This window comes from Leucopleurus acutus (assembly GCF_964270905.1).
Source record: "Leucopleurus acutus genome assembly, chromosome: 16".
NCBI lineage: Eukaryota > Metazoa > Chordata > Mammalia > Artiodactyla > Delphinidae > Leucopleurus > Leucopleurus acutus.
This window is the reverse complement of record NC_139158.1, coordinates 84,473,771-84,487,710: the sequence shown is the minus strand read 5'-3', so window position 1 is coordinate 84,487,710 and position 13,940 is coordinate 84,473,771. Positions and strand designations below refer to the sequence as shown.

General features: G+C 35.1%; 1 protein-coding gene across 1 annotated transcript in view; it reads left to right on the top strand.

The window, feature by feature from the left end:
* SYCP2 (synaptonemal complex protein 2) overlaps positions 1 to 13,940 on the top strand; it is a 71,510-nt gene that overhangs the window by 29,982 nt on the left and 27,588 nt on the right. Inside the window, 5 exon segments of the mRNA XM_082857854.1 lie at positions 6,755 to 6,903; positions 8,083 to 8,157; positions 8,597 to 8,743; positions 11,585 to 11,684; positions 12,531 to 12,688. Coding sequence (XP_082713980.1) covers positions 6,755 to 6,903; positions 8,083 to 8,157; positions 8,597 to 8,743; positions 11,585 to 11,684; positions 12,531 to 12,688 — 629 coding nt within the window.

Sequence of the window (13,940 nt, the reverse complement as noted above, 5' to 3'; positions counted from 1 at the left end):
AAATTCAGATATCAAGACATATTTTAGTTACCTCAGTGGGCATGTAGTGGTATCTCATGATAGCTTTTATATGTGTTTTCCTAATAGCCAGTGATGTTGAGCACTTTTTCATGTGCTTAATGGCTACTCATATATCTTCTTCGTGAAGTATCTGTTTAAATATTTTGTCCTTTTTTTTTTTTTTTTTACTGGACTGTCTTTTCTATTATTAAGTTTTTGAGTTCTTATGTATCCTGGATACAAATCCTTCGACAAATATATGTTCTGTGAGTATTTTCTCCCTATCTGTATCTTGCTTATTCATTTTCTCATTGGTGTCTTTAATGAGCAGAAGTTTTTAAATTTGAAGTCCATATGATCAGTTTTCTTTTTTTTCATGGTTATTGCTTTGTGTGACCTAAGAAATTTTGCCTACTACCAAGTCACAAAGACGTTCTCCTGTTTTTCTGTAAAAACTTTATTGTTTTAGCTTTTATGTTGAGGACTATGATCCATCTCAAATTAATATTTGATTATGGTGTAATATAGGAGTTAGGTTCATTTTTTCATATGGGTATACAGTTATTTCAGGACTATTTGATGAAAAGGTTTTCCTTTCCCCACTGGACTTCATTGGTTCCCTTGTTGAAAATCAAATGACGGGTAGAAGTGCAGGTCTTGATGCTGTAGTCCATTCCATTGATCTGTTCCCTATGCCAGTACCACATTGTTTTAATTACTGTAGATTTATAGTGAGTCTTAAAGTGAGATAGTGTAAGTCTTCTAACACTGTGGGTTTTTTTTTTTTTTCAAGACTGTTTTGGAAATTCTAGACCTTTTGAATTTCCATGTAAATTTTAAAATTGGCTTATCAATTGCTACAAAAAGCCTGCTAGAATTACAACTGGGATTGTAGTTTGATATCTGGAGAAATAACATTTTAACAATAGTTACACTTCATTGTGACGTATTATTCTTTTATATATTATTGGAATTGATTTGCAAAATTTAGTTAGGAATTTGGTATTTCATGTTCTAGAAGGTCTGTAGTTTTCTTTGCCTGTAATGTCTGGTTTTTTTGTTTTGTTTTTTTTAAGTTTCAGAATCAGGGCATTGTTAGCTTCATAGGCTGAATTGGCAAGTATTCTATAATCTTCCATTTTCTCTAAGAGTGTGTGTAGAGTTGGTATTGTTTCTTCTTTAAGTACTTGGTAGTATTTACCAGTGAAGCAATCTGGGCTTGCACTTTTACTTTGCTTTGCTGAAGGCTCTTAACTACAAATTCAATTAATTTAATAGATAAAGGGTTTTTCAGGTTATCTCTTTTTTTCCTTGAGTAAACTTTGGTAATTTGTGTCTTTCAAGTAATCGTGTTGTCAAATTTATTGGCATAAAGTGGTTTATAATGGTCCCATTTTATCTTTTTCCTGTCTGTAGATTCTGTAGTGATGGTCCCCCTGTTGCTGCTGATACTGCTAAGTTGTATCTTTTTTTCCTAATCAGTCTGATGAGAGTTATATCAATTTTATTGATATTCTCTAAGAGCCAGCCTTTAGTTTCATCGATTTTTCTCATTTTTGTGTTTTGATTTTTAATTTAATTGATCTGTGCTCTTATAGCTGTTCTTTTCTTCTGATTACTTTAGTTGTAATTTGCTTTCCTGTTTCTAGCGTCTCAGGGTGAAGCTGAAGTCATTGACCTGAGACCATTTTTTCTCTTCTAATATAGCCATTTAGTGCTTTAAATTCTTCCTCTAAGTACTTCCTTAGCAACATCCTACAAATTGCCATGTGCTGTGTTTCCATTCTCATTAATTTATTCTTTTTAAATTTCTCTTTTGGTTTCTTCCTTGAGCCATAGGTTTATTTAAAAGTTTTTTATTTAGTTTCTATATACTTGAGATTTCAGGGATATTTTCCTGCTACTGATTTCTAATTTAATTTCATTGTTATGAGAGAGTATACTTTGTATGATCTTTGAGAATCCTTTTCAGTATATTGACACTTATTTTATGACCCAGAATATGGTCTGTCTTGGTGAATGGTGTGAGTGCGCTTGAAGGAATGTGTATTCTGCTGTTGTTGGGTGGAGGGTTGGGTTGATAGTGTTGTCATATATCCTTCCTCATTGTCTGCCTCCTGTTCTGTCACTTATTGAGGGAGGGGTATTGAAGTCACCACTAGAGCTGTGGGGTTTTTTAATTCAGTTCTGTTATTTTTTTGCTTCAGATATTTTGAATTTCTGTTATTAGTTTTATAAACATTTAGTGGTATTATCTTTTCTTCATAAATTTGTCATTATGAAATGACTCTTTTTCCTGTGGTAATATTCTTTGCTCTGCAGTCTACTTTATATAATATTAGTATACTCTCTCCAAGTTTCTGTTGGTTAATTATAGCATGGCATAGCTTTTCTTTATTTTTAAGTCCTTTGTGTCTGTGTATTTAAAGTGGGTTTCTTATAGGCATCATATACTGATACTGGGCATCATATCACAGACTGTCAGTGTAATTTGACAGTCTCTGCCTTTTGTGGTTTTTAATGTGACTATTGATTTGCTTTAAATTCATCATCTAGCTTTTGTTTTTTTCTACGTGCCATCCCATCTGCCATGTTTCTTTTCTTTTTCTCTTTTTCTTCTTTGGTGTTAATTCATTTTCAGTGGTTTAATTGTATTTCTTTTGTTGGCTTTATATCCACCTTTTTAGTGGCTGATTTACGGTTTATTTTATACATATTTAACTTAATAGTGTATATGTTCAAGTAATATTATACCCTTTTATGAATAGTATAAGAACCTTGTAGTAGTAAAGTTCCATTTTTGCTTTCCTGGCCTTTGTGCCATTGCTGCCAATAATGGTAAAAATTTTTTGCTTCTGAATGTGTCAAAGACCTCATATTATGTGTAATGATATTTTTCTTTATGCAGCCAATTAGTTTTTAAAGAGATGTAAAAAGTGGATTAAAAAGTATTTTGTATTTACCCACCTATTTACAATTTCCAGTGTTCAGCTTTCATTTGTATAGACCCAGATTTCCATCTGGTATTATTTTCCTTCTGCCTAGGTGACTTCTCTAATATTTCTTGTCCTGCAAATATGCTGGTGATGAGCTCTTTCAGCTTTTTTATGTCAGAAAGTCTTTATTTTGTTTTTATTTTGCAAAGTATTTTTGATACATATAGAATTCTAGATTGCCTGTTGTCTTCTTTCAGTGTACTTGAAAGAGGTTACTCTACTCTCTCTTGGCTTGCATTGTTTCTGATGAGAAGTCTGTCACTCTCATGTTTGCTCCTTTTTGTTTCGTCTTTTTTCCCCTGGCTGATTTTAAGATTTTCTCTTTATTAGTAGTTTTAAACATTTGATTATAATGCTTTAGTGTAATTTTCTTCATATTGTTCATTCTTGAGGTTCATTGAGCTTCCTTGCTTCTAAAGTTTTTATCCATTGTTCTTCAAATATTTTTTTCTGCTCCTTTTTTCTCCTCCTCTCTGGAGACTCTGATTACATATATACTAAGCTATATGAAGTTCTTCCATAGCTCACTGATTCTCTGGGTTCTCCACCCAAACTCCAGGCTTTTATTTCCACTCTCTTTTTTCACTTTGGTAGTTTTATATTGCTTTGTTTTGTTGCTAGTTAATATTTTCTTCTGCAGTGTGTAACCTGCTTCTGTTCTATCCTGTGTAATGTTTATCAGGCATTATATTTTTCATCTTGGGAAGTTTGATTTGGGTCTTTATTTATTTATTTATTTTTGGCTGTGTTGGGTCTTTGTTTCTGTGCGAGGGCTTTCTCCAGTTGTGGCAAGCGGGGGCCACTCTTCATCGTGGTGCACGGGCCTCTCACTGTCACAGCCTCTCCTGTTGCAGAGAACAGTCTCCAGACGCGCAGGCTCAGTAGTTGTGGCTCATGGGCTTAGTTGCTCCGCGGCATGTGGGAAATTCATCCAACTTACTTCATGTATCAATAGTTTATAACTTTTATTCCCAGACCAGGGCTCGAACCCACGTCCCCTGCATTGGCAGGCAGATTCCCAACCACTGTGCCACCAGAGAAGCCCTTCATTTGGGTCTTTTTTAAAGATAAATTTTAAATTTTAGAATAGTTTTAGATTACAGAAAATTTGCCAGAATAGTGTAGAAAGTTTCCATATACACCCTCACGCGGTTTCTCTTATTTTTTTTATTGTGGTAAAAATCACATAACATAAAATTTACCATCTTAACCATTTTTTAGTGTATATAGTCCAGTAGTGTTAAGTACATTCACATTATTGTGAAACAGATCTTCAGAACTTTCATCATCTTGAGAAATTGAAACTCTATACTCATTGAACAGTTCCCCTTTTCCCCCTCCACCCAGCCCCTGGTAACCACCACTCTACTTTTTGTTTCTATGAAATTGACTATTTTAAGTGGAATCATGTAGCATATGTCTTTTTGTGACTGGCTTATTTCACTTAACATAATGTCCTCTCCTGTAGTTTTAACATCATACATTTTTATGGTACATTTGTCACTGCATCTTAAAAAAGTCTACTTGGATCCTATGTCTTCCTCTATCTCATTCTTTTTCCATTCATAGCCAATTTTGAGAGAATAGTTTTTGCTAAATCTTTCCCTTTCTTGCTCTTCATTTCTGTTCTTTTCTACTTTCTGTTTTACATCCCACTCCACCAAAATTTCCACTGAAATTTCAGATGTCAAGATAATAATTCACTCTTTCATTATCAATATCAGTATACACACTTCAGTCCTTATACTGACCCTTGGTGGCACACCCCAGACTCCACAGGGATAGTGTCTTCTGTGCTCAGGACTTTTCCAGACCTCGCACTATCTCTCTTCATCTGGCTGTTCATTGGTATCTTTTAATATCCTTTGTAATAAAGTGGTGATGTGGTCTACCTATGTGGAGCAGGCAAGATCTGAATTTTTTATATGACTGGCACTCAATGGAAGTTAAAAAAAAGTGTGGACTCTGGAGATCAAGCAGTAGTTCTAGTGAAAAAGAGCATCTACAGTTGCAGACTGAAGGAAAGGGGAAGCCGCAGCACAATAGGGTGAGGTTAGACCCTTTTATGTTCAGTTTATAGGAGTATATAAAATAAAGGCTCCATGGACAATTAAGTGTTATTTTGAATGGCTTTGCAGGAGAAAACATTATTCATTTAAGAATGGTATACTGGAATCCTACAGAAATATCTAGATAACATTATAAGATCCAAATATGTTGATATCTATAAATACTTGGATTTTATAGGAAGCAACAAAATAGGAAGTTTTCTGGTATTTCAGTAATATTGCTAACTAGAAAGCAAGCCACGATATAGTCTAGGCAGTCAAAGCAAATATCAGAAATTTCAACAAAGTCAGCAATAAAATATAACAAATACCAACAAATTCTTACGTAGATAGTCATGACATGTGGAGAATGCTTTGTAGAAAAAGGTACAAAGCATTCAGCAAAATAATAAATTGGAAGTAATTCTAATACCATGTTCATGTAAGCAGTGAAGCAAATACTGCATTTACTCTAAGTTCACAGCAAGCTGCAGAAAAAAATTCAAATGCGTATCAGAGGGATATAACAATAAACAAAAATATTCATAAAGATTAGAAGTGTTCTAATCTTCATCATCAAAATCTGAAACATTATCATTTTCAACGTCACCTGATCTTTCATCTCTAAGGCCTGAAAACTTTTACTGTTGAGACTTGTGACTTTTTTTTCTTTCAAAAAAAAAAACCACTGCCAGCATTTTGGATTAGAAACTGCGTTACCACTATCTTCAGGCAACTAATACTTCTTAGTACCGTCAAAGGACATCACAGAGGAAGTGTCATGACCATATAGCTGCAAAAGCAAATAAGACACTTTCTGCTTGGGCAAGCCTTACAAGGATCAGAGAGTTTTATAGCCGATAGGGACATTTGTCCTTTAGGGTAGAGCATGGAGTGGCCAGCGGAGCTTTTCCTGGTGCAGACACAAAGTTTTATCCTTGGTGTGGTCCTTCTCCCTCAGGATGTTTTCCTCTTGCCCAAAAGCAAACACTGGGGGCAGGTGTGGAGACTTCTCAGTCAGCAACAGGAGCAGCACCAGAGGTAGGACAGGACCATAGTGGCCTTCGGTCCATAATACAGGCACATTAATTGGGTGCCAGGTAATTTTCTGTAACTTTTTGGAGGAAGGGAGGTGAATACTTCATATAAACTGGCGCTTAACAGTATTTTCTTTTCACTGGATTGGTGAATTCATTGAGGATTAGCACTGTATCCTTCCTTCACAATATCCTGGTACTCAAGTTTTTATCGGACGTTCATTGTCAACACGTTTGTAACTGTGGATTTAATAGAAATGTCTGAATAGATGCTTATGCCTAGGAATAGTTAGTTATGGAATTAAAGTTATTTTCTTTTTTGCCTGTTTTAAATTAAGAAAATAGTTTTCTCAGATGTGTTCAAAGAATATTTATTAAGAACCTGTTAGTGTCCAGGATGTACTCAGGGCTTTAGTTCATTAATTATTGTATTACCTTGTAATTTATAGATCAGGAAACTGAGACTTTGAAAAATAAACTGAATTGTTGATTTCTTTACGTAAGTAGTTAGTACCAGAATTGATTAATTTAAATACTTTTAAATCCTAAAAGTTAATTTTATTTCAGTTCATTTTAATTGGTATGCTGCATGCTTTTCTTATTTATAGTGTACCTATACAGTGGTATCATAGGAATTAATGTAAACTAATCAGTGTGATTCATTTGTGTACAGTGAGAGAATCGAAGAAGCTACTGACTATAATTCTGAAAAATAAAGTAAAAATTAGTAAAAGAGAAGGGAAAGAATTGCTTTTGTATTTTGATGCATCGTTAGAAATCACTAATGTGACACAAAAAGTTTTTGGTGCAGATAAGTATAGGGTAAGTTAAACTCTTTTTAATAAACATTTATTTTCATAATTCTGGAAACTTTCAGTTACTTGGGACTAAGTTTCATTGATTTTTTTTTCCTACAATTCTTTATAAAATAACATGTAGATTTTTAGTCCTTTAAGTTTGTATTGTGGAATGGCCATCAGATTGTTAGCCATACCCTTTCAGTTACCGATTAGAAAGAATCTCAGATGACATAATTAGCAGCACCTACTCAAAACATTTAATGAATTTCTGCGAGGTGTTTAAAAAGTGAAATGAGACAAAGACTTGTTTTCAAGATATTAAACATTATGAGAATTATAGAATGTGCCTCAGAAGAAGTAAGTGGCATATAGAAAATGAAGTATAGATGTTGAAGAAAGAATGCCCATTAAGAGTCAGATTTGAAGGAAAGGCTATGGAGGTGGGCCTTGAAATGGCCTTTGAAGTTAATGAATGAAATTTAGATAAGATGCTTTCCAGGACTATGGAAGACGATATGAGTCGGATATTGTTTAACTGGGAATCAAGGTGGCAATTCATGTTATGTTTAGGGAGATGTTCAGTTGACAAGCTTGGATGGTCCACGTCTTAGTTTGTTCAGGCTACTGTAACAAAAATACCATAGACTGGGTGGCCTAAACAACAAACATTTTTTTCTCATAGTTCTGGAGGCTGTGAGTCAGATCAGGGCGCCAGCAGACCCAGTGTCTGGTGAGGGCCTGTTTCCTGGTTCATCGATGGCCATCTTTTCACGGTGTCCTTACATGGTGGAAGGGGTGAGGGATTTCTCTGGGGTCTGTTTTATAAGAGCACTAATTCCATTCATAAGGGCTCTGCCCTCATGACCTTAGCAACCCCCAAAGGCCTCCACTCCTAATACCATCCTTGGGGACTATGTTTCAACATATGAATTGTGGGGGAAACATTCAGTCTATAGTGTGCAAAAGATTTATGGTGAAGAATAGCAGATAATATGCTTGTGAGGAACCCTTACCAAAATAGGCTAAGACCGTGGTTAGTGGGGACTCATTGAATTATTCTGAAAAGAGTATTTATATGTATAAATAATAATGATTTAAGATAATTTGGCAATTTTGGAAGGAAACAGGTATAGGAAATAATTGTATTAAAATGGAAAGAACTGGGAGAAAATGACATCCCTTTGAATTAATTTTACTTTAGGAATTTACCAGAAAACAAGGCATTTCCGTTGCCAAAACATCTGTGCATATTCTTTTTGATGCAAGTGGATCACAGGTATGTGTCTGACTTACTTGATTTTTACCACTGGGCTAAGTTTAACCCTAAATAATGAGAGCACAGTAATGAAGTTCATCTTGGAGGGTGAATATCTAAAAAATAAATTGTCTCAACATAATGCCCCAATAAGATGTATATACTTTTTAAACACATTAATGATCATTTATTTCAGTACAGAAGGTAGATTGTTATTAATACCAGTTTTGGTAACTTTAAATAAAAATCAGAAGTACATGTTCTTCCACTAATGCCAAAGCCTGTATTATGTCTATTAACATTTGAAAAAGGACTAAAAATTATAACAGTACATAGATATAAGACAAAAAGAATTGACCTTTATGAGTGTGAGATGAATGAGCGCTTTACGAAGTCATCCAGTGATTGAGAACTTCCTATGGTTTGCAGTTTTAAACACTTTTTCCTTATTCTCCAACAGATTCTAGTCCCAGAAAGTCAAATCTCACCAGTCGAAGAAGAACTTGTTAGTTTGAAAGAAAAAGCTAATCCCCAAGAGGAATTTGCTAAACCTCCAAAATGTATCAAAAACAGTAATCAAGGAGACATAAAAAATAGTCAGCCTAAGGTATATATGGCATCAAAATAGTCATTTATAAAATAGCATAGGTCAAATCATTGCTATATATAATTACAGAAAAAAGCATCTAGAATTCATATGTTCATCAGTAACATTTCAGAGTATTTCCCCTGCATTTTACAAATGGAAACAAGAGTTGGTGTTTCAGCAGACTGTGTTTATATGTAAGGTTTAGGGATTTAGGACAAGGTATACTATACACTTGTAAGTTTCAAATTAGAGATATATAGGAAAGTAACTACCACTTTTTGCATTTATCCTTTCTGTTCTGTCTCTGCACTGGCCAATACAAATTTATAATGTAATGTTCTGTTTACTGGCATGAGGAAAGAAAGCAAAATACTAGGTTCTTTCTCCTCCTCCTCCTGCTCCATTGAGGATCTCCTCTAGGCTGCATCTGATAGAACCATTTCTCAGCCGCCTCTCCACATCTTGCTGTGACACTTGACATTGCTAACAGCCCTCTCTTTCTTAATGTCCTCTCCTTTGTCTTCTATGTTAGCATTTTAATTCTCTTTTTACTTCTGTTACTACATCAGAGATACTTTCTCTCACTGTCTCCTAAATGTAGATTTGCTCTAAAAGCTTGATACCCAGCTTTCTGAACATGTCTATGCCTTCTCCCTTAGAGAGCTTCCTTCCTGTGCATAATTTAAGCTCTTAAAATGTACCAGGCTTCTGTTCAAAGTTCTACAGCTACATTACTCTTTCTTTTTTCTTTTTTTTTTTTTTGCGGTACGCGGGCCTCTCACTGCTGTGGCCTCTCCCGTTCCGGAGCACAGGCTCCGGACTCGCAGGCTCAGCGGCCATGGCTCACGGGCCCAGCCGCTCCGCGGCATGTGGGATCTTCCCGGACCGGGGCACGAACCCGCGTCCCCTGCATCGGCAGGCGGGCTCTCAGCCACTGCGCCCCCAGGGGATCCCTGCACTTACTCTTTCTATATTTCCCTTGGTTGTGTCTCTTCAAGCCCTTTCCTAAAGTCTACCTCAAACTCTTTATCTTTTGCCTCAAGTTTGCATCTGCCTCCATACTTCAGTAATGTTACCATTCATTTTTCTGATGATAGCCTTGATTCCAAACTCTTCTCCCCCCATACCTAGAACCAAGGTGCTAGTGATTGTTCTTTCATAGTATCTCTCACATCGTTTCCTCCTTATTATTCCCTTTACCGTTACTCATTTTAGCATACGTAGGTTATACAGTAACCTTCTAATAGTGTCTTTGACACTATTGCTCCATTTTGTGAGCTACCCTGTGTCGTACACCACTGATTTTTCTTAATACCAGTATCCTCATAGCATTCTTCTGCTCAGAAAGCCTTGTCATCTCTGTGTTTATCCCATTAAATCTAAGTTTTGACTTAGTTTGAAGACATTCTGTAATTTAATACTACTCTATCAAAATACCCTCCACTTTAGTATGGTCAGTTGCTTTACTGTCTCTTTTTTTATGGCATGCTTATTCTTGCCTCTGTACTTTCATTCATGCTGCTTTTACCTCTACTTATCTAAAGTGTACTTACATTTGTAAATCTTTGTTCATTTTTACTTTCTTAATGGAGCTTTTCCCGATTATTTGTTTTTACTAATCTCTCACCTTTAGGCAACTATAACTCTCACAGGCTCTTCCATACATTGTGTTACTATTTTTCCCTGTAGTATGTGTCCTTCATTAAATTAAAAGTATCATTTTTGTCAACTGTAGTTCCCTCAGATGATTAGATTATAAAAGCCTTTTTTTGTCTTTATATCAGAATCATAACTTGAGTACTTACTAAAAATGCAGATTCTTAGAGCCCCCCCCCCACCTAAACCTATTGAATCATAACACAAACTCTGGAAAAGATCTTAACCACACTAAAGTGTGAAAAACTGCACTGTTGTTAAATACCCACTGTGTTTTCAATAAGGACTAACTGTTTGAAGCATTTATATGAATAAGTAACTTTTTGGATCTCATTCATTATATACCACTAGAACTGTAATTTCTTTAAGAAGAATCTGCTGATTCAGTAGCTTATTTTCTGGTTAATCTTAGAATTCACTTTTCTCCTGTCCTTCCCCACCTTTCCTCCATTGCCCTATATACATACCTACTCAAAACTCCATCAATATTTTTTTCTCTGTCTTAGAGGCAGGTGCCTTTTTCAAAACAGCTGTCTTCTCCCTCTTTATGGTTTGTCATCATGTACTCCTTTGTACGGCATCTTCTGGAACTCCTGTCTCCTGTAGTCCCTCCTCTGCTCTTATCAGTCATTCTAGGCTAAAGTTAGAAAATGCACATCTTTTTTGGAACACTAGCTTGTGTGCCACTCAGTCTCTGAACTCCTGTAGCTGCGTTTTACTCCAAAGGCAGTTTAGTCTTCACAGAATATTAATACAATTTTTTAAATGTGTGAAAGTTTTGAATAAGGCTTAATGTTATGAAAACTTTCACAAACAAGTTTACATAAATACGTGTTCCAAACATTATCCTTATGAAATACAATAGGAAATTGTGAGCCAATGGTTAACTAGATAAACTGAGTGTCAATAAAATATTTTCAGCTAATATATAAAGGTACAATAATTCCAAGTCTGGATATTCTTTACATATTCTTTAAAACAACATCCTTTACTTGTTTCGGCTATCTATTCAATACCAAACGTTAGGATAAAATCCTTCAAGTCAGGCTAAACTGCAGATATTTCTGGATATCATATTGTTTATAAAATACCATATGTCTTTTGTGTGTAGTCAAGGTGAAATGTTGTGAATAAAATTACAGGATATTTAATTTCAAAAGAGAATGTATATTTACTGTGGGTTTTTTTTTCTCATGGTTTAAGATAATTACTCCTAGCAAAAGAAAAATGTCTGAAGCATCAATGATTGTTCCTGGCTCAGATAGATACACTGTGAGAAGTCCAATATTTTTAGTCAATACATGTAAGTTTTATTGCCTTTGAAGATTCCTAAAAAGTATTATTGTTTTAAGCTGGCATTTTTTAAATTCAGGAGTATTCTGGACCTAATTTATCTAGAGGATAATTTGGGGATATAAAAATTAATAAAATATGAACCACAAATGTCTTCTGTCAAAAAATTACAAATGTCTGAGAAGTTTAATGGGTATCCATATAAACATTATTCAGAACATTAATATCCAGCATTAATAATTTGTTGTAATTTTAAGTGGGGGCCAGCATAACACAGTGGATAAAGCATTAAATTAATCAGGCTGCTTGGGCTTGTTTCCCCACTCCTGGGTATGTACTTTGTAGCTAAGTTTAGAACCAGTTTCCTTTCTATGAAATGGGACTGAAGTGTCTAACCTCATCAAATTAAACTGTTTAAAGGATTAAATAAAAATTATTCATTAAACAAATGTTGTGAAACATTTAGACAGTGCCTGATACATACTAAGAGCTAAATAAAAATTTTAAAATAATCTGATACTGTGTACTAGTTGCTATAAACACAGTATTATTTAATCTTTATGACAATTTAATAGTGACCTTCTGTTCCCAAAATCTGCCTACTGGGAAATTATCTAATATTTGACAAACTTCTCAAACTTAACAAGTCCAAAATAAATTCATCTTTCCACCCTCCCTGCCAGTTTTTCTCCATTTCTTACCTTGGAATATGGCGTCCATATCCAGTTACTCATCTAAATCAGAAACCTGGGACCCATCTTAGAATCCCCTTTTTTAACCTTCCTCAGAAAAAGTGTCTCAGGAGAACAACGTAGAAAATCCTACAAATATAGCAGTCCTTTGTCCTCCTTTTTAGCAACACTACGAAGAAGAAGAATTAAACCACCACTGCAAATGACGAGTTCTACAGAAAAACCTGGTGCTTCTAAAACATTGGAAAATGGAGTGGATAATGCTGTATCACTTAAATCTAGACCATCTGAAGAAAGAAATAGAGGCGATAATACAGACAAAGTAACTTTACTTTGAAAGTATTTTAAAATAAATTTTTATCAAATTATTGTAGAAATACATAATTGAGCTAATTACTTTTGCAAGCAGTGAGTGTTTCACTTTTCCTACAGTATTGCTTTTTAAATTTTTTAGATATCATTTATTGTCCTTGAAAGTACTTATCAATCATTTACTGTGCTAACAGTAAAATTTAGAAATATTCATTCAGTGTAACTGATTTATGCCTTCACTAGGAGAAATGGACTTGCCATCATTCTTTAGTTTATTATACAAATTAGTGTCTGCTATGGGGAAGGTTCTGGTTTAGAAATATAAGACACAAGTGGAATCTTTTAGTATCTCAAAGTCTAGCATGGGAATTAGACAAATTAATAAGATGATTTTAATACTGTATGTGTTCTCAGATGTACATACAGGATGCAATAGAAACCTAGTAGAGGGGCAAGTGCCTAATCCCAGAGCTGGAGGGGAAGCTGAAGATCAGGAGATGCTCTTTTAGGAGATGGAGAAGAGTTGATTTTTGAAAGGTCAATAAAGGTTATTAGTCACATGGACATCGAGGAGGGCATTCTTTTCAGGAAGTTGAAGGGGGGACAGAGCAGGGAATGGATGAGAGAAAGTTGTGTCTTGGAGAAATAGGTAATCAGAGATACAGATAAGTTTGTAGATGAGGAGGAACACCTGAAAGCTTTTGTTTTCTCTGAAGTGTGAGCATGGTGAGCTTCTCTTGGGGACAGAGCCTTGAAGTAGAGGGCTCAGAGACACACAGAGGTTTGGAATAACTACTGAGAGAGAATGGAGAGGGGGAAGAATAAGTACAAGTGTTAGGCAGTGTTGAGGGCCCAGTTCAATTTTAAGACTATGAAGCTTATCATGGCATTAGTTTAGAAGTAAGTATAATTTCCTCAAATAAAGCTTAGCAGCCTTGGTGTTACAGTAAAAAAAAGAAAGATGGTGGATGTAAAAAAATTTTTAATGGTTATGAGGCTGAAAGATAAAGGGTGCAAGAGTTGAAGATATTAGGAAAAAATAGTCAAAGTAATGGTTCAAATTGTCTAGCTAAGTGTTTCTTAATAGGGGCAATATTGTTTAGCTGTGCAGTGTGGTTCTGAATGTTGTAGGATGAGAAGTGTCCTAGGCCTGTGCTTACTTATTGTCAGGAGAGCCCTTCTGTCATTGTGACAACAAAAAACACACCTGTACATTTTCATACTGCTCCTCTTCCAGTAGAGAAGACAGCCAGGATGAGGCA